The 27686-nt window shown below is 35.9% G+C and overlaps 1 protein-coding gene across 3 annotated transcripts in view; it reads left to right on the top strand.

The window, feature by feature from the left end:
• The window catches only part of Galt (Galactose-1-phosphate uridylyltransferase), a 235823-nt gene that overhangs the window by 157270 nt on the left and 50867 nt on the right, over nucleotides 1-27686 (top strand). For 2 of the 3 annotated variants that reach the window (XM_090406501.1, XM_090406503.1), the window contains exon 10: nucleotides 22753-22911. The exons of the other annotated variant lie outside the window; for it this stretch is intronic. In XM_090406501.1, the coding sequence (XP_090262627.1) occupies nucleotides 22753-22830 (78 nt within the window). In that variant the 3' untranslated portion in view covers nucleotides 22831-22911. Of the gene's footprint in view, nucleotides 1-22752; nucleotides 22912-27686 lie in introns of those variants that run through there. 3 annotated transcript variants of the gene reach the window in all.

Here is a 27686-nt window from a genome sequence, read left to right as displayed (position 1 = left end):
GAGCAAACATTATTTGGGTCAAATGTTGTATGTCATCCATCCTTCATCCAGATTTATAGGCCATCATTATTGTTTAGATTAAGGTGGTTAATTAGAATTTCATAGACTTCTTTAAAATGTACTCATACCAGGTTTTGGTAAGACATACGGAATAGGTGCTTTTCCTGTCATTTTTGTGTAGAGCAGTGATGGCGAACCTATGATATGCGTGTCAACGTTGACATGGCACAATGTTTTGGGTGATACGCCAGCGTTCACCAATACCTGACAACAATAAATTTCAATAAATGATCAGTTTGGCACAAGATTTAATCAATTTAGAAGTTTAGAACAGACAAAATAATTAAGTATCCAGATGTAGTAGTATACACTACTATGGAATTAAATGATTTCCAATGGCTACAAATTGAAGGATTAGAGCTGCAGTTAGCAGAGTTCTAGGCCAGCATCTGGATTCCAGTGTTTGTTGACGTGAAGTCTCAACTTGAGGAACTGAAAAGAAATCGCCTACAGAATGCCACTACGAACAAGAAATTTTGAATGCTTGGAACCGAATACCAGAAACTTCTAGCACCCTTAAAAATCTAGCAATGGCTTTACAATTTTTTCCGAGACCTTATTCTCAGCGTTAAACAACATTAAAATGGACAAAAGAAACCTACTGACAGGTGAAGTTCATGCTGCTTGCTTGGGCTTGTATGTGCACAAAGTACCTACCTTCAATTTCAGACTTTGCCATTAAGACTCAGCAACAAAAAAGTCATTAATTGATGTTAATCAAATCAAATGCAGTGTGTTCCATATATATATATATATATATATATATATATATATATATATATTTTTTTTTTTTTTTTTTTTTTCCAGTTCAATTCAAAATGACTATTAAAAGCAGAGTATTTTTAGTACACTATTTTGAGCCCAATTATCAGTGTGCATATCGTTTTCTCTATAGTAAATCACTGATTTTTTTTTCATTATTATTTTACATGTGTCTGAGTTTGTTTTACTTGTATTTTATTTTTGTAATTATTTGATGTTTCAATATATAATGCACAACACCACACATGATTGGATTGTATTTTTTAAATAAATGAATAATATGTGAGCTTAAAAGCTTCGACATCACTGGTGTAGAGTATCCAGGGCATGATTAGAAAGGCCAGATTTTTCATAATTATTAAATTTTTTGTTTATGTTCCTTATTTCTAAATAAAAATTTTGCATCCTGTTTCATCTATATATGGTAAGTTACAGATGTATTGAATTATCTGGGTCACAAACTCAGTGTGCCATGTGGTATGAAAACATATTCATTTCCTGATTACGTGATAAGTAGGTATCTTAATTAAACTGCAAATAGAGAGGTGACTGTTCAGACCGTGAGCAATGACAGGATTAATTAACAATAACAATTTAATACAAACAAAACAAGATTAATTCATACCTGCTATAATGGGTTAATTAGTAGTGACATATAGTCCATTGTAGATATCATTTAGCTTAATTGGCTTTTAACACTTTGCATTAATAAGCATATTAAGTTAAGAATTAAGTTAATTATTTTGCTTAAGTCAAATTTTAAACAACATTCAAATTCTTACCCTACCAGCAGTTTAGATATACAGGCAGGCCTCGATTTACGCCAATTCACAATAACGCCAGTTACCTGCACGTGCTTTCTTACTATAGTGTGGTTGACTGAGAAATGACGCTAGCAGGCACTCTAGTGTTTGAGTGTTTACCGAGCTACTACGACGTATATGTATCAAACCTAGTTTTAATGTTGAATCTACCTAATTGTTCTATTTAATTTTTTTTATGTACATACGTAATTACGTACCATATCTGATAATAGAAGTGCAGAAAAATGAGCAGAACTTGGTTAAGAAGGTGCGGAAATCAATCACACTTGAAAAGAAGATGGAGGTGATTCGAAGAATGGAAGATGGGCAGACACGTGCTAATGTCTGTAGAAGTATGAACTTACCTCCATCGACTGTTACTACAATTATGAAAAATGCAGATAGAATAAAACAGTCTGTGCAACAATTTTTCATGAAGTTTACCCTGCTACGTTATAGCAGGGGTAAACTTCATTAAAAAATGGAAAAATTATTAGTATTATGGGCGGATGATTTAAATCAGAAAAATATTCCTCTGATGCAGGCTGTTATAACTGAGAAAGCAAAAACAGTTTTTGAGGATCTTAAAAAGACAGATGGAGGTAAAGAAACATTTTTAGGAAGCAAACATTGGTTCATGAGATTTAAGTCTCGAAGTAAGTGTCAAATTATGTGGTGAGGCGGCAAGTGCAGATGTTGCAGCAGCGGCTACTTTTCCTAAAGAATTTCAAGACTGTGTAGAACAAGGAAGTTATCCTCCTGATCTCATTTTTAATGTTGATGAGACTGGGCTCTACTGGAAAAAATTGCCATCACGCACCTTCATTTCCTGTGAACGTTCCGCTCCAGGTTTTAAAGCTGCAAAAGATAGACTTACGCTTTTGTTGGGTGCAAATGTCTCCAGAACTTTGAAGCTTAAACCAATGTTGGTGTACCATTCACAGACACCACGTGCCTTCAAGGGTCTAAAAGTCATGCTGCCAGTCTATTGGAAATGGAACAAGAAAGCTTGGGTTACACAAGACGTTTTTATAGTTTGGTACATGATTTTTGTCCTACCGTGCTTTGCTTCTGTAAAGAAAATGATTTGCCAGCCAAGGCATTGCTTCTCTTGGATAATGCCCCTGGACATCCTCAAAACCTTGCTGAAGTAAGAACGCCATTGGATGTTGTTTACATGCCCCCAAACACAACATCGCTTTTGCACCGATGGATCAGGGGATTATATCAATCTTCAAAGCCTGTTACCTCCGTATAACATTTATGGAAATGGTAAGAGTCTTCGACACTTAAGGAAAAACTATTAAAGACTATTGGCAGTCATTTGATATTTTGAAGGGCATTAAACAACATCGAGGCAGCTTGGAACCACGTGTCAGCAAAGTGTTTAAAAGGAGCATGCTGAAAACTTCTTCCAGCATTTATGCATGACTTCAAGGAATTAGAACAAGAGGAGAATGTTATTGGAGATGTTACCAAGCTTGTGCAAAAGGTGAGATTGTATGATATTACAGCTGAAGATGTGACAGAAGTCTTAGAGAGCCATGATAAACTGCTTTCCAATGAAGACTTAAGGGAATTAGCCGAACGATTAAGTCAACATCCAAAGGAGAAGAAAGAAAACGAAGAAGATCCTCTGAGAGATATGAAAATGGACAATTTACAGCGTATCCTTGCAAGCATAGAGACATTGACTGATGAACTCTGCGAAATGACCACGATTGGAAATGGAGTATGAACGTAAAAAGAAGTATAATAGCATCAATTCAACCTTACACTGAACTCCTTAAAGAAAGAAAAAGAAAATCTAGGCAGTTAACACTGAATACTTTTTTAAAAAAAAATGCCGGTGATCTGAAACCAGGAACTTCAACATAGAAATGTGTAATATCTTTTCGAAGTTTCATATTTTTGTATATAATTTTGTTTTGTTGTCGTTATTAATAATTTTATTTTAACAAAGATATATGTATGTATTATCAAAGTTTTAAATATAATAATGTTACACATACTTCATGTGCATATTTTTTGACTGTGCAGAACATAACTTCGTACCTCCCATTAAAATTGGGTTAGTTTCATGCCGATTCAATTTATGCCCATTTTTTCAGGAATGAAACTGCAGCATAAACAGAGGGCTGCCTGTATTAACTTTTCAGCCTAGAGTTCTTGCTTGGATTAGCACATCTTTTTAAGTTCACACAACATATTTCCCTTCAAACTACAGTAGTGTATGTGGGTGGTGGTAGAGGAGATCCTTTCTTCATAATAGGCATATCTTCTCATGAATAAACAGTCACAGTCCTTTTGAAAACTTCAGTTATGTGTAAGCTGAATGATGACACTTCCTTCTACTTTAAAAACATTAGTTTTCTTGCCAACTTAAAGACTATTCTCTACAGTTTCTCAGTTTCCATGACTGACAAATGTTCTGAACAAATATCTGTTGTACCTCTGAATTATGACTTATGGAATATTCTTGTCTTGGTCTGCTGATGTGTTACCTTTTGACAAGTTACTCTCTTCTATGTTGATGCCAAACTTCTGCCGTCCTGCAGAATCATGGAATTCTATTGACAAGTCCCCTCATCTCTTCCTTCCAGAGTTTTGATGACAATAAAAGAGTAAAGGGTCACATCATCAGCCTGTTGAAAATAAAAAGGGCAAGAGCACTCCTGAGAGATAGAAAGGGTAGGAAAGTTGGAAGTTTTTCCACTTGGAAAAACTTCAGGAAAAACTATAATTTATACTATAAATTAAAGATGCCAAGAAATTATATTCTTAGTTTAATCCTTTATCCAAATGTAAGCAAACAAAGTTTGCACCTGAAGTAACTTCATGACTGGACAACTTGTAACTGGTCTTGGTAGTGACCGTCCCATAATGCATAGCATCATACATGTCTGTAAGGATATGTGCTTTGCATTGTGGGATACTAAGGCAAATTATGTGAATTCATTAGCCTCTATGTACGAGCTGTCTAGTCTTGAAGTTACTTCAGGTGCAAGACTTTGTTTGCTTTGGATAAAGGATTAAACCAAGAATATAATTTCTTGGCACTTTAATTTATATATAACCAAGTGGAAAAACTTCCAACACCTATCTCTAATCGTAATAAGTATATAGTAATAAGTATAGTAATAAGGTGTGACACCTTTTGGCTACTTGTATATGGAAATATGACTTCTACATTACTTGGTATCACTTCTGGATCTTGCTCCCACTGATGAGACCTCAATAAATGTTGAAACTGGTCTGGGTAGTGACCCTTCCTGTAGTGCACAGCATCGTACATGTCTAAGGATATGTGCATTGCATTATAGGATACTAAGGCAAGTGATGTGAATTCATCAGCCTCTATATATGAGTTGCCTAGTCCTGAAGTTATTTCAGTTGTAAACTTTGTTTGCTTACACTTGGATAAAGGATTAAATCAAGAATATAATTTCTTGGTATCTTTAATTTATAAGATAGGGAAAGGAATTGGAGGGGTGAAGAGGGGCATGAAGGAAGGGCAAGATAAGAAACCATGAACATTAATTTTCTTTCATCTTTCTAGCTAAATGCTGTATGTTTATTTCTCTTTCACCAGTCTCATAGATACCTTTGAAATAAACAGGCAACTAGCACCAAGGCTGTGAGCCTTATCCAGGATGACTGAGAGTTAACCTTTGCTATTTGAGTTCTTCTCTCAAGTACCTGAATGGAAGACATCGCTTGATAAAGATGTTATTAATCAAGTTAGTTGCTAAAATGCATTAATTGGACCTTAATGGTCCATCATTCCTCACAGTGCACAGGATTGGCATATTACATGATTTGATCTTAAGTAAATTATATTTGCCAATAAAATACATTCTTGTTTAATCCTGTATCCAAGTGTAAGCAAACATCAGTAAAGGCCAAAACTGGTTTTCATAGTATTATGCATACCTGAAAAGAAGTGCATTATGGGATGCTAAGGTAACTGATGTGAAGTCATCAGCATCTGTTTATAAGTAGCCTAGTGGTGAAGATGATTCATGTGAAACTTTGTTTGCATACCTTTGGGCACAGGATTAAACAGGAGTATTTCTTGGCAGGTATAATTTACTTTGCAACCTAGTGAAAAAACTACAACTGTTTGGTCTTAAATTTGGGATTGTCTAGTGCAGAGGTTCCCAATCCTATGCCCGCGGGCCCATTGACCAATTTGTGTGTGCCTGCCGCTGTTCAACCGTGTGCCGTATAGTTTGAAATAATCACGCAACAATTCATAGCATGCTATATGACGCATGCATTAATGACACATGACGAGTATTAAACACATACAATGTAAAGCAGACGTGCATTCGAAGTTGTTCATTGCAGTTCAAGAACTGGAATATCATCATATTCTCCTAATTATGAAGCACTGGCCAATGAAATGCAATACCAAAGATCACACTAACTTACATATATATATTTAAATTTTTATATAATGTAAACTTTTAAGTAATAAAACATTTGATTATAATGTAAACTTTGTATGTATTCATTTAACAAAAGAATTCAAAATGCTTGAAAAAATAGATGGCGCCCGTCGCCCTACCAGTATTTTAGAATGTGCTCTAGGAAACAAAAAGGTTCTGAACCCCTGGTCTAGTGTCTCTCTTTCCAACCATAGGAAGCAATGTACCAAGGCACAGAATTTATATAGAATGAGTCATTATAGATTCAGCATTTTGGGAGGGCTGAAGGTATTTAGCATATTTTTTCCTGAGCTTCCAGATGTGATACTTAATTTCTTTGATAGTGAACATATGAATTCTTTGCCTATTGTTGATTGGTAGTGGGAACTAAATGGATGACTTGTTTCTGTGAGAGGAGAAGAATTTGGAGCATGTCACACAACCTTCACATAATCACTGAAATTCAACACTTTTAGAAAGCATATCCTACAGTGTCAGTGCATCAGTAGAATTAACTGAAGGGTTCATAGTGCTTGGAGTCTCCAGATGAAGGTAACTTGAAGGTTACCATATACTATTCTTCATGCTAGATCCTTCCTCAAAGGATAACCTGGATATACTGAATTCTAGATCACGTTACCAAACAGGATGTTGATGGTTTCTAAGTCTTGGACATCAGTACATAAGATGTTGAAGAAGAGATCATTCCAGTTTTATTGCCCTGGACATTAGTGATGTTGAATAGCAGAGTTGTTAACTGCAAAGCAGTGTTTCTGAGATACCATATAGGACTGAGAGGCCAAAGCCTCAAGTTTCTCTGGAAGTTGAAGGATCTGGATGTCAATTTCTTTATGTAAGTTTCCACAACTTTAAGGGTTTCTTATACAGCCAGTTCTCTTGATGTTCCAAGATATTGGTAATGTTGAAGACAAACTGATAAACTAGAAAGATGATGGTTTTGATGATTGTCACCCTAGTGGAAAGTGACATTTGTTTGTTTACCTGGTCCTTGAGGCTGCCGACAGCTTTGGTTATTAGATGATGTCTGTTGAATTTAGGCTGTGCTAATAAGGGAACCCCTAATATTGGGGTTCCCTTATTAGCACAGATATGCTTTCCCTTTGGACTAGTTGCTAAGGAAGATCCCCCTGGGGAGAGGGGGATCTTCCTTAGCAACTAGTCCCAAGCAGATGTTATTTGGGTTCCAGGCCTCATATGTCTTGAGCTAGATTTTTGCTGAGATTGAATGTTAAAAGTCTTGAGGATATTTAGTGAACATAAGTATATTGTTGGTATGGCCCCAATGCATAATAGAACATTGACAGCTAAGACATGTTTGTTGGAAAAAGGTTAAATTTATGGGATTTTGTCCAGCATAAAATTTGGGAGATGTTCTTCATAAAAGTTAAAAGATTTGTGGAAAGAGAGCAAAACTGGTGAGTGAACATGTAGTAAGCATTTCGAGAGTGAGTGCAGAAAGAACAAATTTAATGAAAGTAGAGTACTCTCTACTGTCATGTAATATTGTAATAGAATTGAAGACTGGAAAATGTAAATATCGGTGATAATATTGAAAGTGCCATGGTAGAAGGTCAGCAGAACACAGATCCGAATAAGGAAATAGTACACTTACACGTAGTCCTTCACAGGCCAAAGCACAAGATTGAAAGGCTGCAGAAATATCAAGAGATTAGTTGAACTGAGAAGAGAAAAAGCAAGAGGTCTGAGGTAATAAAGAAGATTGTATAAATGAGAGAAATGAGTAAAGAAATAATGTGATTCTATGATAAGAGAAGTACTTCATGAAAGCACAACAAAATCTTGTTTCCCTGGTGCAAAACTTAATATTAGCAATGTATCAGAATGCAGAAAGGCAAAGTAAAAAAAAAATTGATTGCTTCGGCTGGCACCATCCTGAGATGTGAGAAGTATTGTATGAAGGAGAATGTGAAAGTTTTTTTATGTTGGGCCCATATACCAGAGGTTGGCTGGTCAACCTATACTACTTTAGTACCATATATGGATAAGTAATTGGAAGAATCAAAAAAGAAAAGCAAGAAAGTGAAATTTTTTTTTAAGTATGATAGAGGTAAACTGAGAAGTTGGGTGATGATAGCTAATTTTAATTTGATGGATGGAAGGATTTGTATAATGCTGATGGACTGCACTTAAATGGATTCAAAGTTAGGTGTATACAGTGAGCTTTGTTCACTGAGGTTTACTTAGGGTGGAGGCAAGCAAGTCTGTGTGAAGGCACCCATGAGATGAATGAGTGTGTGGGTAGTCAGTTCAGGATGTAAAGGTGGTTGGGGATCTAATTACTACAGTTTCTATATACTGATGCTAGAAGTATCAGAAATAAGAGAGAAAAGTTTTTGGCATGGGTAAGTGCAACCTCAGCAAAAGTTATAGGCATTAGTAGACTTGGCTAACAACAGATGACGTAGTTACAGAGCAACAGACGAATGTAATGGATTTAGTATTTTCAGGGAGGATGGGGGAGGAGGATACTGCTGATATTCGAAAATGAATTGTAGTCAACAGCAGTAGTAGCCAGTCAGGAGATGGCAGTTCTTTTGAGGTAGTCTGGTATGAGATTGAGACTAGTAGGACAAAATATAAAATCAGTTGCTTCTAATAGGCCAGATGGCACCAGGGATGATGTGGAAAACATGCATCAGCAGATTAGTATGAGTGCTGGTTGAGTAATTATTAAGGGGGGGGGGACTTCACTTCGGAGACATAGACTCTAAGGAGGAAAGACAACATGCAAGAAAAAAATGGAATAATTAACACTTACTGAGAGATAATTACTTGTAGTAGCATGTGACGGAGTGGACTTGGGGTACAAGAGCATTGCATCCAGTTATAGGATCAGGAGACCTGCCTATAACTAAGGCAGCTGCATTGCCTCCAATTAGGAAGAGTGATCATGCAGTCTTGACTTGGGAGGTAGTGAAACATGTGGAATATTCAGTTAAGAAGGGGTATATGTGGAACTACAAGGCATGCAATTATGACAAGCTTTGCAAACAACTTGAAATAGTGCCATGGCATAAAAATTTACAAGTAAAGGATATCCACACTGCATTGAGGGTAGTCAAGGGGTATCTGGAGGAAACAGTATATCAGACTATATACCCAGAGTCATGAGATTAAACAGGTAGGAGTTAGATGGACAAGTAGTACCATCAAGCATGAGCTGCAAAAAAAAAAAAAAAAAAAAAAAAAAATGTTGGGGAGGGTATATAAGGAGAAAGTTGACCAGTAGGTCATGAAGTAGGTAGGAGTTAGATGGACAAGTAGTACCATCAAGCATGAGCTGCAAAAAAAAAAAAAAAAAAAAAAAAAAATGTTGGGGAGGGTATATAAGGAGAAAGTTGACCAGTAGGTCATGAACTTATGGTCAGGCAAGAATGGTGACAAGTATGGTAATGAAGGAGAAATCAGATCATGAGAAGCAATTAGCCAAGCAGGCCAAAGGAAATCCTAAAGAGTTCTTTTGTTATGTGGCAAGTAGGAGGAAGAATGACTATGGAAAGATAAATTTAATGAGTGCTGATTTTATGAAAGAAGTAAAATTAACTGTATGCCTCTCGCTCACCTCTCAACGAGAGAGGTGAGAGTGACACGGATGAACTACTGAGTGACCACTTTAGGGTATGTTATCCAAGTGAAGATATTGTTATGGCAGAGGTGACAGCAACTGATGTGGAATAGAGGTTGATGAATTGGGAGGGACTTAGGATATTACAGAATCTGTATGCAAATACAGTTGTTGGATTGGAGGAATATTGGCTTGTGTTTTAAGAGAATGTGCAGGGGAACTGTCGATGCCTTTGACTAGGCTGTTTAAATTAAGTCTCAGCTCTAGAAGTCCCGAAGAGTGGAAGGAGGGCAAAATAATTCCTTTGCATAAAGGAAGATTTAAGTCTGTGGTAGAAAATTATATACCAATCAGTATTTCAGGAGTGGTGTAAAAGAACTGGAAAACCTGGTCAAAAAGAGAATCCAGGAATGGGTAGATAATAATATGATACTCTAAGGGGCAGCATGGCTTTGTGAAGGATTGGTCATGCCTTAGTAATTCACTAACTTGAATAGAGTGGCAGCTGATATGGATAAAAGGAATGGCTGCATTAAATATACTGCTGGATTTTGAAAGCCATTTTGCAGGATACCAACTGGAACTTTGTTATGCAAACTAGAACAATGAAGATGGATATGAGACTGGTTGGATGAATACAAAGATGTACTGATGAACAGATAGATACCAAAACATAGTATATGGAGGAGCAGAATCCCAAAAGAAGGCAGGTGACTAATGGTATGTCTTAGCACTGAGACATACCACTTGTACTGCTCCTGTTTAATTTGTACATAAATGATACAGAAAATAATTTGAAGGAAGATATTCAGTTGTTTATTGATGATGATGCAAAGTTGGGTAGGGTAATAGTTAATAAAGGTGATGTAGAGAGTTTGCAGGATGATTTAAATAGGCTTGAGAGTATCGACAGAACATAATGGATATCAGTTTAATGTGGAAAAGTGTCAAGTTATGGTGTCAATGTTACTGAAGTGGTAGTAGTTGATGTATCTGATGAGATAGTTGGTGAGGCTGCCTTCTTCACCTTTCCCAGGACAAATGTGAGGTGGTCTCTTCACTGACTTGAGTGGTACTTTCTGGGAATACTTCTTTACTGATGGGTGGTTATATCTTAGTATGGTTAACTGATGCCCTCACATGCTCTGCAAACATGCAAAGAAGACAGATAGTGAGCTTGTGCTTCATACTGTTGCACTTCCTTCAAGAGCTTGGGCATTGACTGGAAATGTGCCTAATGTTAGCACACTTGGCTCAGGAACAGTCATTGTCCAGGTGTTGAGCCACGATGCAGACACTGTCTCTATACTTTGGGGTAATTACCCATCATCTTGCACATTTTCCGATGTTAATAAATTTGGGCACTGGTTAGGAATACAGAGTACCAGTTGGGATCTATACTGATTTCTGTAAATTAAGGAACAAAGAAAAAAATCATAACTCAAAAACTGTACGATAAATTTTTATGCAATTTGATCAAAAGAGGTATGATATGAGATGTGAAAGAAACACCCACAAAAACTGCAAATAAATAGTTTAATTCAGTAACAAATGGTTACATGAAAATAGTTGTCAAAATTAGATTGTTACAGTACTTTAATTAGGAATGTCATCACCACTCACAATAATGTTTCATACTGTTTATAATGGAACTCAGTTGATAATAACAACCACTGCTCTTGCAAAGCTCTCCTAAGTTTCTTATGGTTTTGGAGAGGAGAGTTGAGTGCAACAACATGTCTACCTAGAGCATCCCAGACATTCTCAATAGGATTAAGGGTGGGAGACTCAAATGGCTAGTCCATACATACAATAGCCTCTTCTTGAAGATTGGTCTCTCCACTGTTCTGCAAAGTGAAATGCCTGGTTTCACTTTGCAGAACAAATTGTGATTCCTCTGTAAACATTACCAAAATCCTCTCCTCCCCCTCCATTGATCTTGAGTCCAGTTGATATGGAGTCTGAATCATTTCAAGTGCTCTATCTTCTGTGGCAGGGAGATAGAGGCATGCAAACTGCCGGTTACTTGGCATACAGATCATATTTGTGAAGCCATCTATATGGAGTGGAAGAAGATACCAATGTTCCTATAGCCAATATGATAGCAGATCATAATTGATTTGGGGTAGCACTCCTGTTATGGTGAGCAAATTATTGGTGATATACCCACCATGATTGTAACTGTGACCTTTCTTCAGTGTATCTCCAGGATGCTGTTTGTGACTGTTGGAATTGGTTCCACATTCTGTGTGCCACAGAATAATTCACATATGACCATCTGGCTATTCTGCTAATGGCTCACCACCTGAGTTTATAAGTTATGTCTTGCAGCCATATTCAAGAATTTTGCAATCACAAATTTTACTGTCACTCCAGACACGAAATAGGAAACCACTCCGAAATGCCCACTTTTATGCTGTGGCTCATTTGCATATATCACTGAAGCAGTACTCATTTGTATACAAAAAAACATGATAACTCAGGCAGAGGAACATATAAAATTCAGGTACATTATGCAAAAAAGTGACATTGAGTCTGGTTATCACATTTTTTTTTTTGTTTGTTCCTTAATTTATGGAACCCAGTATACTTTGGAGATGCTCTTTCAGGTGTTGCACACTTCCTCCACTATGCAAAAGCATGATCAGTTTGTTGTCCCTGGCTTCATGGGGGAACCTTTCTATTTTTATTGTCCTCACTTGGCTGGCAACCATAATTGATATAATATGGTTCTCCTCAATAGAGAAAGCCTCTACAAGTTTGTTTCATGCATCAATGATGTTTTCTGCCCCATATAATCTCTTTTAGCATTTTTGAAACAGTTTTGAGTTCTTTACATCCCAGCATTTTGATTCTCAGGGGGTCTTTATCCTTGGAAAATTGAAATCGTTTTACTCATACTTAGCTCTGCTTTATATATATATATATATATATATATATATATATCCACTCTATATATATATATATAAAGATACGCCAAAATTGTAAACGTTTTATGTCACATTTTGTCTCTTCATTGTTTTGAGCTGGATTAAGCTGATAAGCTGAAATTTGAAACATTTTTATGTCACGTTTTTTGTCTCTTCATTGTTTTGAGTCAGGTTAAGCTGATAAGCCGAAATTTGAAACGTTTCACATCCAACAAAGTTTGTGACTGAAGTATTTTCAGTACTGGGGCAACTCATGGTAAAGGTGGTATAACTTCTCATCACTTGCCTTAGTATCCCATAATGCAAAGCACATCTCCTTGTGGACATGTATAATGCTATGCATTAAGGGAAGGGTCACTACCCATACCAGTAGTGAAAATACTTCAGGCGCAAACTTTGTTTGCTTACACTTGGATAAAGGATTAAACCAAATATATAATCGGTAGCATAGCCAAGTGACAAAACTTCCATCAACTTATCTCTAATCCAAAGAAGTTTAATAATAAGTTGTGACACCTTTTGGTAACTGGTATATGGAAATATGACTTCTCCATAACTTCCACCTTAGTATCACTACCTCTGGGTCTGGCTCCCACTGATGAGACCTCAATAAAGGTCGAAACTGGTCTGGGTAGTGACCCTTCCCTTAATAGATAGCATTATACATGTCTGCAAGGAGATGTGCTTTGCATTATGGGATACTAAGGCAAGTGATGAGAAGTTATACCACCTTTGCCACCAGTTGTCCCAGTCCAGAAAATACTTCAGGCGTAAACTTTGTTTGCTTACACTTGGATAAAGGATTAAACCAAATATATAATCGGCATGCAAGGATAGAGAGTTCTAGATCTGATAATTTCATCAGAGGATGTAACTGTGAGAGGGGTTTAACACTTTCCTCCAGTTGGTGAGAGTGATCATGAAGTGATCACCTGGGTTGTGGCTGGCTATATGCAGAACTTTTGTGAGGAGAGGATATATGTGCAATTATAAGGCGGGTGATTGTAACACACTTAGGAGACAGCTTGGAGCTATAACATGGAACGAGGAGTTGAGCAGTAAGGAAATAAATGCTGCATGGGAACTGACAAAGAAATACATAACAGCATCAATGTGTGAATGTATGCCAAAGGCTAAAAGGCTGAATAAGGTAGGTGTAAAATGGATGAATGTGGAGCTTAAGCATGAAATCTGGAAAAAGATGGTACTTTGGAGGAAGTATAAGATGAATAATGGTAATAATCAGTTACATAAAGTATAAAGAGCAAGCCATGAGAGTGGTTTGTAAGGAAAAGTTAGTAAGGAAAACCAAAGTGCAGTATGAGCAGAAATTGGCAAATCAGCTAAAGAAAAACCATAGAGAATTTTTTTTAGATATGTGGCAAGTAGAAGGAAGAATGCTCATGGTAAGTGATGTTAATGGATGAAACTGGTAGAATTGTAACTGCTGCAGAAGACATTGTTGAAGTATTCAGTGTTCAATTTATAAGGGTGTTTCATCCTGATCAGGGTGGAATCGTGAGGAACTTTAGTGTAGAGAACATAGGAAAGGATGGCTTAATTGTGAGTGAGCAGGAGATATTTGAGGAAATAAACTTGATACCAAGAAGGCAATAGGATTTGATGACATATCACCATGTATCTTAAGGGAATGTTCCAGGGAATTTGCAGTAGCATTGGCATGCCTGTTTAATAAGAGTCTTACAACAGCACAGGTTCCAAGGGAGTGTTCCACTGCATAAAGGTAGTGATAAAGTTGTAGATTCAAATTATAGGCCAATCTGTATATCTGGAGTTGTGATTAAGGTACTGGAGAGAATGGTGAGAAGTAGAATACAAAAATGGGTTGATAACAGCAGTATTCTCTGCAGTTATCGGCATGGGTTTTTTAAAGGGAGATCATGTTTTACTAACACTTATGTACTATATAAGGTGAAAATACCTTGTGCTGGGGAGATGCATATACAGTTCTGTACTTGGATTTTGCAAAAGCTTTTGATATACTACCACACAACAAGCTGGTAAATAAATTGAAGCAGATGGGATAACATACTTCTGAGTTGAATCAGTGACTCGCTGTCAGATAGGTATCAGAAAATTGTATATGGGGGTACAGTATCTTGAAAGAGAAAGGTCACTAGTGGTGTGCCACAGGGGTCAGTTTTGGGACCATTGTTGTTCAATTTATACATTAATGATATTGGGATGAGTTTATCTTGTGATATGGAGCTGTTTGCAGATGATGCAAATCTGAGGAGAGCAATGCAGAGTCAAGCAGATGTTATAGCCTTAATAGGACCTGAATAGATTGCATGAATGGGCAGTAAGTGGAACTGTCGGTTCAATGTTGCCAAGTGTAAGGTTTTGAGATTTGGTAAGTAACAATGGATGCAAAGGTAGGGTAACTTTAAAGGAAGTAAGGAGCCGAGAGATCTAGGAGTGATGGTGGACAAGGATCTGAAATTCATGGGCCACATTGCATAAGTTGTGAAGTCATCACATCAGATAATAGCAATGATGCAGAGGATCTTGATCTACAAAAATAGAGATTAGGATTATTGTGCACAGATTTGGTCAACAGGTTTTCATTGTGAGAAGGATGTTAGAAAGGGTGTAGAGAAGATTCACAAAAGTGGTAAGTGGTCTTTGGAATGTGGAGTACAATGCCAGATTGAGAGAATGTAAGTTGCAAAGTCTCGTGAATAGGAGGGGATAGATTGAGACACATAAGCTAGTCAGGAGTTGTAATCAGATTGACATGGAAGAGATTTTTCCTAGAATGGGGGGGAGGGATAGAAAAAGAGGCTATCACTGGAAACTGTATAAGGAGAGTGTGAGCAGAAGAGTGAAGAATAGGTTCTTTTCATGGAGGGTGGTTGGTGAGTGGAATGCATTGCTTGTTGTGAATATAAACACATTGAATCAATTTAAAGCACAGTTGGATGAGCATTGTGTGCAATAGTGTGTGTACCGCCCACAATGAGTCTCTGACTCCATGGAGGTTAATAATAATAAATGTATTGCTAATTATTTGTAATCTACTTAACAACTTGCTCATTGGAGCAATTATATATTGCTTTGTTAGAGGCAAGTGATAAATGTGTTCAGAAAAGTGAGAGAGAATTATTATTCTCTCTCTCTCTCTCTCTCTCTCATAGTTCTGTTAGAAACTGGATTTGTTGGTGTTGGGTGGTGGAATAACAAAGGAAAAATCTCACCACACCCAGCTTAGGGCTGGTTCACTGTGCCTACAATCTGCATTTCTTTGGCCAAAATGGAAATCATAGGTCCATATAAAAGATCACAACAGATATTGAAAGTTTATTTTTCACTTGGACTATAATAAATTTAGTTTAATCCTGTATCCAAGTGTGAGCAGTTTGCTCACATATAGATAGAGATGACCTTGCTATTGCTTCTGCCTGGTATCTCCACATCTGGGCATGGCTCCCACTGAAGAGACCTCAATAAAGGTCGAAACTAGTCTGGGTAGTGGCCCTTAATGCATAAATGGGTAGTGGCCCTCCCCTTAATGCATAACATTATACATATTCGCAAGGAGATGTGTTTTGCATTATGGGAGATACTGAGATAGGAGTGATGTTAGCTTGCTCCACCTTTGCAATGAGTTGCCCGGTGTTATACTACCTTACCCCAGTCCTGAAGATACTTTCAGGCGCAAACTTTGTTTGCTCACACTTGGATAAAGGATTAAACTAAATTTATCACAATAGATACATTAAGTAAATATGTGGTTGACCAGAACATCAGCATTATTAAACTCCATAAATTGAGTGTGATGATATTTGATCACTACATCCAACACTTTCTGATTGGAATATTGAATGAGTAAAGATTCTCAATATAGTATCTGCAGATAATGGTGTTTCTGGTAGAAACAAAATAATATATTATCACTGAAATAACAGTCTTCAGATTAGTAAAAATTAAAATTTCACATTATTTGAACTAGATACCAGGCTTGCATCATCACTCCTTATAGCTTTATTCAATCCAATTTATTATTAATTTCAGGAAACCAGCATATTCAACTGACCTTGTGCATACACAATTTTTGCTAAATATTTTTCATGCTATTTATTTCTAAATAACACATTAGGAATCTAATATGTAATAGCAAGATTAGTTCTAATGGAACTGCCCCAGTATAACCAGCCTACCAAGGTAATAAATGAAATAATTAAAAATTACTAATTAAAATTTATTTTAGGAAGAATATGATTAAAAAAAAACATACACGAATATTTTCGAAAGATGATCATATTTCAAATTTAGTTTGTCAATAGTTTTTTTAAATATAATTTGTTATGTAGTACTCAACATATAATAAGATTGAAAATAATGAGGAAAGTGATTCCACATTCAAGAAATGTGCATAGAAACTTGAAATAGCAAGGATATAATAAAACATTACATTTTGGGAATTATGTGTTTATATAAAAAACCAAATATCTAAAAAAATGTTTAGGACAAGAGAGCAGTATTAATAACAGCATGCTGGTCATTTCAAGAAATTCATCATCAGATTCTAGAGGAGGGAGAAAACTGAAACTTATTAGATACTAGATATTAAATGGAATTTGAGTGGGAAGGGTAGAAGAGTAATTAATCGTCTTTAATTGTCAAGTGGACAAGATTAGGTAAATCTGTGTGCATTTATCACACATTGGTTAGTTCTTATTGCTAGGGATTTTATGCAATGTAAATTAGTTTTATTTTCTTTAAAATCAAAAATTTTAATGTTTTCAATTTCAGAAGTATTTTGTCTTTGCATGTTCACATCTGACCACTTGATGCAAGTGGTCAGGTGTGAAAACACAACAATCACAATAATATTCAGTTAAACATTATTCAAAGAATGATTAGTGGATCCAGTATAGCTAGTATTTCATCAAGGTTGACAGTTAAACATTATGACATAGTTATATGTCACATGGTATTATTATAGTGTTTTTATTTCACGGCGTTTTGTAGTTATTATTATATGAGCACCTCCATGGAGTCTGAAGACTCATCGTGGGAGACACGGTCTATCATACTTTTCTGCCTCATCATCATCATCAAATTTCTGACATTTACTCTCAAGGGGTGTACAGGATATGATAGTACTACATGAAAAATTTACATCATTACTAACTTCCTACCTACAATTTTATGCCAAATCAATCTGTTACCTGTCAAAGCTACAACATTGTCAGATCTTATATTCTAAGGCACTTTTTACCGTATCAATCCACCTATATCTTGGTCTTCCTCTGGGTCTTTTTTCCTGCCAACCTGGCAGAGAACACTTGTTTTGCTAATCTTTCTTCGCCCATTCTGTTTAAGTGACCATACCACCTGAGATTAGCTCTGCTAACGCATTCCTGGATGCTGACAATGTCAAGTTCTTTCCTAATATCCTCGTTTTTAATATGATATTGCCATTGATGCCATCTGTTCATGCCCCTAATCTTTCTTAGGACTCTCATATCTGCAGTCTCTAGTCTTTGGTCAAGTGTTTTACTTCTGATCCAGTTCTCAGATCCACAAGTTAAAATTGGTTTGAACACTGTCGTGTATACTTTTCCTTGAACCCATTAATAGAATAAGCACTCACAACTGACTCTGGCAACCCATTCCACTCATTCACCACTCTTGAAGCAAAAAATCTAGTCCACACCCCTACTGACAACACCTTTATTCAACTTCCAGGGATGACTCCCTTGTTCTGGTCCTTCTAGCCAAATGCTGAAACATTCGATCCTATAAAACCCGTTAAGCAACTTGTTTCTATCATATTCCTCTTTTTCTTCTATCAACCAACTTCTGCAATCCATCCTCATAGGGAACATTCCACAGGCCACTCACTTCTCAACACCTCCACATCCCCAAGGGGACCAGACTTGACCACAGTAATCCAAATGTGGGTGTATCAAGGCCTTATAAAGAGGAATTACAACTTTCTTATCTCTATTTCTTAATATGTTCTTCACTAGCCAAGTAATCTTATGTGCTATAGTCCAACAACCATAAAAAGGAGAGTTTTCATTGGAAGCCTGCCAAGAAGAGTCAATTCATGTTGAAGGGGAGAAAGAAATAAGGCAATGAATGAATTGGTCAACAACATGTGAAATCACATGCTTTATAGGTAAACTTTTCCAACTGTTATACAAGCAAAATAGTTTCCACTTTAAAAACTACAATGATCATAAAAGAGAAGTTAATTTTCCGACGTGTAATAATAAACAACCCATCCCACAATATCGATTGATTACCCTATTATTGGAATTGATTCTCCTTCCGTTGATATGCGCATAAATGTCAAAGAGTCTCGTATCTGTGGGCATACTATGCCTTAGCAACATGTCCTCTAAACTTTAACTCTCTGTCTACCACCACCCCAAAATCTCTAGTTTCATCTATTTCCTGGAGTACAGTGCCATCAGTGTGGTAAATGGCTTGTAATCTATTTATCCCAAAGTGCATAACTTTACATTTCTCGATATTCAACTGATACCCATTAACTTTTGCCCATACTGACAGCCTATATAATTCATCCTGCAAGCTCTCCACATTGCCTTGATTAACTATTACTCTACCTAAGTTTGCATCATCGGCAAACAACTGAATATTTCATTTCAGGTTATTTCCTCTATCGTTTATGTATAAATTAAATAGCAATGGTCCCAGCACTGAACCTTGTGGCACACCACTAATCACCTGCTTTTGCCTCAATTCTGCTCCTCTATATATCACTTTTTGATATCTGTCCAGCAGCTACCCTCTTATCCACTTAAGCAGTGTCATATCCATCCCCATTTGTTCTAATTTGCATAACAGTGTTTCATGTGATATTCTGTCAGATGGTTTTGCAAAATCATCGTGCAGCCATTTCCTTTATCCAACTCAGCTGTTACTCTATTATAAAAAAGTTTGTAAATTACTAAGGCATGACTGACCCTTTCCACAGCCATGCTGACCCTCATACACTATCATATTTTTATCTACCCATACTTCTCTTTTTTACTAATTTTTCTAATACTTTTACCACCATGCCCAAGTTACTGATTGATCTATAATTTATTACTGTAGTCTTATAAACTGCCTTATGCAAGGAATAATATATGTCCTCTTTCCACTCCCTTGGAACTCTACGAGCTGAGACTTAAATTAAACAGCTTAGTCAAAGGTATTGCCAGTTCTCTTGCACATTCTCGCAAAATCCTAGCTGATATCCCATCTAATAAATTCCACAGCTGTATTTACATTGTGATTCTGCAATATCGTAAGGACCTCTAATTCATCCATCTCTGTTCCCACATTAGTGTCTGTCACATAGGTTAAAGCAATAACCTCACTAGGAAGATATATGCTTGCAAAGTGGTCACTCACTAACTCAACTATCTTATCTGTTTCCATCTCCTCGTGACCATCATCACTCATTAAGGTTAATCTTCCATAGTCATTCTCCCTAATGAAAGAACTCTTTGGGATTTCCTTTGGCCTGCTCAGCTAAATTTTTCTCATAATCTGATTTTGCCTTCATTGTCATGCACTTTCTTCTGCAGCTCATGCTTATTTTACTCATCTGTCTAACTCCTACATGATTAATCCTCCTTAATCGAGATATACAATTTAAAACTGCTTCCTCTAGATGCCCTTAACTGTATCCCATGCACTACTAACATTTTTACCCTGTAGTCTTTTATGCCATGGTACAGATTTAAGTTTTTCCTAAGCATGTCATAATCACCTGCCTTGTAGTTCTACAAATATTCCTTCTTGATAGAATATTCCTCATGTTTTACAATTTCCCAAATCAAGACCACATGGTCACTTTCACCAATTGGAGGCAATGTTGTCAACTTGGTAATGGATAGCTCTTCTGATCCTATGACCAGGACCAATACTCCTCCATCCCTAGTCCCCTCCATCACATGCTGCCTTAATTATCTCTTAGCAGGTGTATAAATTCTATTTTCCATTTCCCTTCTAGCATGATCTTTCTTCCTTTCAGTCTATATCTCCATAGTTGAAGTCCCCATAATAATCACTTGACCTGTACTTGTACTAATTTGGCGATGCATGTCTTCCAGATTATCTGTGGAATTCCCTGGCATATAGCAACAGCCATCTGTATATTTTGTCTTATTGCTCTTAATCTCACACCAGATTGCTTGAAATGACCAGCCGCCCTCCTGCCTATTTCCTATTCTTTTTGGTTGCAATTCATATGCTATCATTAACAGTACTTCTTCCCCAATCCTATCTTCCCTGAAAGTACTAAACCCTTCACATTCAATCCCTGTAACTACATCATCTGCTGTTAGCCAAGTCTCACTAATGCCTATAACTTTTGGCGAGGTTGCACTAATCAATGCCAAAAACTCATCCCACTTGTTCCTGATACTTCTGGCATTAGTATATAAAAATGGCAACATCCCTTTATTCCCCCCACCTTTACTTTCTGAATTGACTAACCTATTCAATATTTTTGCTTGAGAGACTAGATTCTTCAATTGGTCATTCTCACACTCACTTGCTTCCTCCCTGTCTAGTGTGCTTTATCATGTGCAGTTTTAAGACCCTTTGCAGAAAAAAAAAATAGCAGTGAACTACCTGGACATGCTACCGCTGTATCTGTTACCCCATTCAATATTTTTGCTTGAGAGACTAGATTCTTCAATTGGTCATTCTCACACTCACTCACTTCATGGCTGCCTTCAAACAAACTCACTTGCTTTTTCCCTAATTGCTTAAGTTTCCCTGAATTTGCATGTCAGTATGCTTTGTGAACAAAGTTCTCTCCAGACATCTAAAACCAAAACCATTCGGATGTAGTCCATCTGCATTGTACAAATCCTTCTTTCTATCAAACAGAGACTACATATCCACAAATTCTACATCATTTCTTTTGCACTATCTATGTATAGACTCATTGGCTATCAATGCCCTCCTCCTCCTCCTCAGCTCACCTCTATCATAGCATCGTAGGAGACTTACAATCTTCACCTTCTCGCTCTTCGGTTTTGCCTCTTCTAACAACTCCTTTACATCCTCCCTCATAGAATACTTCTCGCCTCTCAAATCATTGGTACCAACCAAGACAATCATTTCCTTTAACTTACCTTTTTTGCATCCAGATGGCGTGGCTAATACGTGAATTTTTGCACCCAGGCAACACAATTTTGTCCTGCTTTCTTTAATCTTTAAGTACTCCCTTGATTATTGAGTCTCCATGCATCGATTTCTGGTAGTGAAAATTATTTTATAATTAGAATGTCTGATATGTTTTTTAGCATTATAGATTAATGTTATAAATTTATCAGAAGTTTAAGACTGTACAAGTTTCTGACATGTTTCTCTGGAATGAGGGCATAAGATTTTGGACAGAAATAGGATAGTCTATAAGCTGTTATGTTAGCTCTAATGAGTTTTGTATGCATTAATAAATCATGATAATGACTTATCTTTTCATATAGAGACGAGAACATGAGAATTCCAACAATATTTGAGTATTTATGGTTTTTACATTAGGGTTATTTACTAGTTTATAGATTTTAATATTCCCATTTATTTCCAAATTTAATGATCATACTGCATTATATTCTTGCTATTTCATGTTTCTATGTACATACTTGGTTCTTCACTATTCTGTTTGCATTGTTTTTAGTTTTATACTATTTTTGGACCCATTATTAAGTTTCTTCAACTAACTAAATTTGAAGTTTATATGAACTAATTAGTTTAAAATAGTAATGTAGTTCCTAGAAAATAAAACTAATTAAACTAATCAATTTTAATTTAGTATGACCAACCTTGCAGGTTGGTTATACTAGAGAAACTCCATTTCCAATAAGTTTTGCTGTTACACATTAGCTTAAAAAAATTGGAGTTACATAAAACTTAGTTTCAGAAATTCTAACTATTGTGACACATTAGGGTTTCTCTTCAAATAACTGATTTACAAAGAAGTAAGAGGACTCTGTCTGAAAAGTATAGTATAATATTTAAAAAAAATATGTACATGAATAATATTTTAGCATGTGGGATAATAATTTTAAAATATAACTACTTAATAATATATTTATAATTTAATTTTACTGAAATAATGAAACATACTGAAATTTATTTTTTATATATATATATTTATTTAGGCAGCAAAGACATTATGCAACCTAGCAGATGAGCACTACACTCTAAAAAAAACATCAAATCCAAATAACATAAAATGAGAAAGTAGTTTCATGTAGTTGGAAACAAAAAATCAGTTTCTTCAAATGAAAGAATAGAAATAAACTGAATAAAGAAATTATTTTAAAGTGATTTTATTGTGTGTGTGTGCGCGCGTGCATTTTTTAATTTGAATCCTGCTAAGTGAAATGTTGTGTTGCCAACATATCACATATTCAGCCACTAGTAGGCTAAAGGTAATATTATGCACTTACTATGCTCTATAGAGTAAACATAATACTTTTGAAACCACTTCATATCTTCACTAAGCATGGTGATAGTCTAGTCAGGTGTTGAAAATCCTCTACCACCTAAAGATATCCATAATCATCTAAGCCATGGTGGGATTCGAGTGATACATACTGAAAGTGAAGATGCTATCCACTTGGCAAAGCAGGCTGATGTGCACTTGCATGTGTGCACATATACAAAAGAGAGACAAATTAATCTTCTCATCTTGGAAATAAAGAATATAAACATATAAAATACTAGAAAGTGGTAAATCTTTTAATTTTAATACGAGTCAAATTTATTGCTATTCTGAATGCTGGAATTGTTGCATAAGAATATAAATTATCCATCATTTTTATTTTTCCACACACACAAAAAAATTATAATAATCTACATATTTAACAGCTTATCATCATTCACAAAATGAATCTGCACATTTGTGTGCCTTTTCTGTAGAAATCAAAGTTAAATTCGAATGCGATGCTTCTTTATAGAGCTTAATCTGTCTTGGCTTAATAGGAAAAGATGGTCATCATTCAGATATTTCATCCCTTTAAGGATGGGAAAAAAAAAAGTGATATTTTGTGACCAGGTAGATGAGAAAAAGAAATGATGCCATGTCACAAACAAATCAAAGAATTTTTATAGAAATCTTCAAAATAATTGGAAAGAGTTTTAAAAAAAATCACTAAATACAGGGGTAATTTCAAAACTTCTGCACGCTGCAAATGCGTGTGTGACTAGTGGAATCATCGAGTAGTTTCCACCTTTGTCATTTTGAAGCCAGAATGAGTAAAAATATCATGCTCATTTTCTGTTTCTAATATTTCTTATTCTGTGAAGTAAGATTCAAAATAAGAAGGAATCTAACTAAGGTTGGATATTGTGCAGTTGAGCAGCATTCATGCATCAAAATTGAAACCACACAAAAAGAGAAAAAAAAACAACTGGGATTCACTCTGCTTTCAGTGAAGTTTGTGGAGATGGTGCAATGGATCACAGTACTGTCTTAATGGGCATGTTGTTTCTGCTAAAAGTCAGACAGCTCATAAGATAATCCAAGTGGTAGGTTATCAAATGTTACAGATGACAAACCAGTGGTCATCATTAGCAGCCTGCTGGAAGATCATCACAAAGCAGATTCAAAAACATCTTACTACCTGACTGAAATTTTGAAGAAATGGAAGTTACTACCGAGTTGTGCCCCCCCCCCCCCCCCCACTAGCTGATATAAGAACAGCAAGAAACTTTGAAAAAACTGCTGCATCATTATGAGATTGAAGGCAAACAATTTTTGCCTTCAGTCATGACAAAATCATGATACAAGGTTCTGAACCAGAACCAAAAAGTTACTTCCCCCCCTCCCCACAAACAAATGGAAACATCTGTCTCCTCATCCAAAAAATGTTGACATACCAACAATTAAAATTTAAGTTAATGATGGTGATGACATAAGACAAAATGGAAATGTCAGCAGCATAATGCAAGGTCACATTTCACATGAAGTATGTGATCATATGAATGGCTTCCTCACCAAAGTGTAGTCCTCACATGAATTTCTCAGACTAGTCCGTTTCCAAATTTGAAAGAATCACTGTGTAGAAACCCTTCACCGTCATTGAAAAAATTTCTAAAGTAGCCCGATATATCAATCACATTTTTAAAAAAAAAAAAAAAAAATGCTGAAAAGAATACCAAACTGGGTAGCAGTGATAAGCAAAAATTATACTGTACAATCGTAAATGTATTTTATTAAATAAATGTGGTATTTAACAGTTATAGTGCAGGTTGCTGAACTTGCAAAATCATCCTCATATGAATAGAATTCATGAGTTATTATTATCATCATGGAAGGTCCCAGTATTACTCACGCAGTTCATCATATCATACCTTAAATGCATTTACTGTCTCTACAATTACCACTCTCAGGCAATACACTCCCATCATCCACCACTCCCCCATGCAAAAACCTTCTCCTCATCCACCTACATCCCTGCTCACACCCTCCTTATACAGCACAGCTTCCCTGTGATGGTATAAAAATATTCCTACTGTATGATAGTTTTTTTTATTTGTTTTGATTTCATAACCATGTATGATCAGTACTTGCAATGTGCCCGATAGTAAATTAATATTTATGTTAAAAAAATGTAAAGTAATGTACTTAAAAGATTCTGATAGTTGTAATAATTTCAATGGTTCTTTATTATAATTCATAATTGTTAAGTGTACGGTGATATCTGTGGTTCATCATAAAGACATTCTTCTTTCACTAATCATGATGTGTCACCCATTATTGATTTCTCATTGCCGCTTAGTTGAACACGTACTCACGGAGGTTGATGAGTGCCGGAAGTTAACTTATAGTTAAAATTTTTGAGGTAAGAATGTTTATGAGGGTGGTCTGAAACGTTCTCGGCCTCGACCATAGATGGCAACACTATCGGGACAATTTTTTTTTCTAAGTTCGTACATCTGTCATAAGTATCCATGTGAAATTGCAAGTCATTCTATCAAGTAGTTTGTTTTACAGCTGTCTGTATCCTTTGAAATTAATAAAATTGAGATTGTGCAGTTATTAAATTCTTTGTAAAAGAAGGTTTAATGCCAAAAGAAATTCATTCAAAGTCCATAAAAGTTTCTGGTCACTCTTCTCCTTCATTTTCAAAAATTAAGAAATGGGCTGCTGAGTTTAAACATGGTCATACCAGCTTTGAAGATGATCCATGTGAAGGATGTCCAAAGAGTGTATCAACACCAGAAATCATTGATCAAGTGCACAATATGGTATTGGATGACCGGCAAGTCAAAGTGCAGGAAATTGCTGAGATTATAGGCATTTCAAAAGAATGTGTAGGATATATTTTGTATGAAGAACTGCAAATGAAAAAGCTTTGCACAAGATGGGTGCCACGCTTGCTCACAGCAGATCAAAAACGCACTCACATGAAAATCTCTGAACAGTGCTTGGAGCATTTTAACAAGAATAAAACTGATTTTGTGCATCGATTTATTACTATTGATGAGACTTGGATTCACCATTACACAGTAGAATCCAAACAGCAGTCAAAACACTGGAGAGAAGCCGGTTGTTCAGCGCCAAAGAAGACAAAGTCGGTTCCATCAACAAGAAAGGTCATGGCATCAGTGTTTTGGGATACTAAAGGCATTTTGTTTATTAATTATCTTGAAAAGGGAAAAAGAATAACCACGGAATATTATTCTGATCTTTTAACCAGACTAGATGAAAAAAATTCTGAGAAAAGACCCAGTTTGCAGAAGAAAAAAATCATCTTTCATCAGGACAATGCACCTGCCCACAAAGCTGTTTTGACAATGGGAAAATTAAGGGATCTGCACTATGTCTTCCCAAAACTAAAACTCTTCCTCGCTGGTCAACGTTTTTCTTCGAATCAAGAGGTGATTGCAGCTGTAGAGGGGTATTTTGCCGATCTTACTGAGAACGACTACAGGGACGGGATAGTGGTGATGGAGCATCACTGGAATAAATGTATTAGTCTTAAGGGAGATTATGTTGAAAAATAAAAATAATTTTGAAATTATAAATTCGTTTTTTTTTTTTTTTCATTGTTAGGCCAAGAACTTTTCAGACCACCCTTGTATACCCAGTGAAATAGGTGAGGATGAATAAAAAAATATATGCTAAACAAGGAAACACTGCATAGTCCATGGAAGTTGAGAAGTTTTACATTTTGAGAAAAGATCTGATAAAGAACTAACATGAACATTTATTGTTTTTGTAGAAATTTGTTATGAAAAAAAATTTTCAGCCTGGTAGACTGATTAAGTACCTGTTAAGCAACTAATAACGGAATGAATTTATCCACTAAAGATAAAGGAGATCTCAAAGTATAGTTTTATTTTTAGAAGGCCTTGGATTTAAATAGTTTTTATAGTTATTAATTAATTATATTTACCATGTATATAGTTTTTAGTTTCATTAAATTTTTTTTTTTAATTTGATTGAATCATTTCCTGGATTCTAAAAGGAATTAAGTACAAAGTCATTGCACCAATTGGATTGAATTCTTTGCAAATTGACTTAATTTGTGTGAAAGCAGTTTTCACTTGGTGTGAAAGCAGTTTATGATATTAGGAAAGGTTTTAATGGTGATATGCAGTTGTTTGAAGATGATGCAAAGTTGGGAAGAACTGTGAGTATGCATCAAGTGTGCAAACAAACAAAAACAAAACAATAAATAATGGTCTCTTCTGCTCCTCATCTCCTCCCATTCTATGAAACATCATCCACCTTGAGAATAAGGTAATAACCCCCTTAAAGCTTATATATCTCAAAAGCAGTCCCCCCCCTTTCTCCTGCTATCTACCAGTGTTTGGAAAAAAATTGCATTCTTTCAATCTATCTTCATACTCAACATTCCAGAGAGTGGCAATCACCTTAGTCAAACACCCTAGATTCTCTTCATCCTTTTAAAAACTAGATGACAAAATCTGTGCATAGTAATCCATATGCAGCCTAATCAAAGCCTTAAACAATGACAATTTTATATTCCTTCTGCACATTACTGTTCTCCACATCACTGCTATAATCTGATGTCTTGTCTTCACAATTTCAGAAATATATCCCTGAAATTTAAATTTTATG

The sequence above is a fragment of the Typopeltis vanoorti genome, chromosome 16 (genome assembly GCF_054136105.1).
Source record: "Typopeltis vanoorti isolate ZY-2024b chromosome 16, IOZ_Tvanoo_1.0, whole genome shotgun sequence".
Lineage (NCBI taxonomy): Eukaryota > Metazoa > Arthropoda > Arachnida > Uropygi > Thelyphonidae > Typopeltis > Typopeltis vanoorti.
Note: the sequence above shows the minus strand (reverse complement) of the source record. Positions and strands in the feature narration are given on the sequence as shown.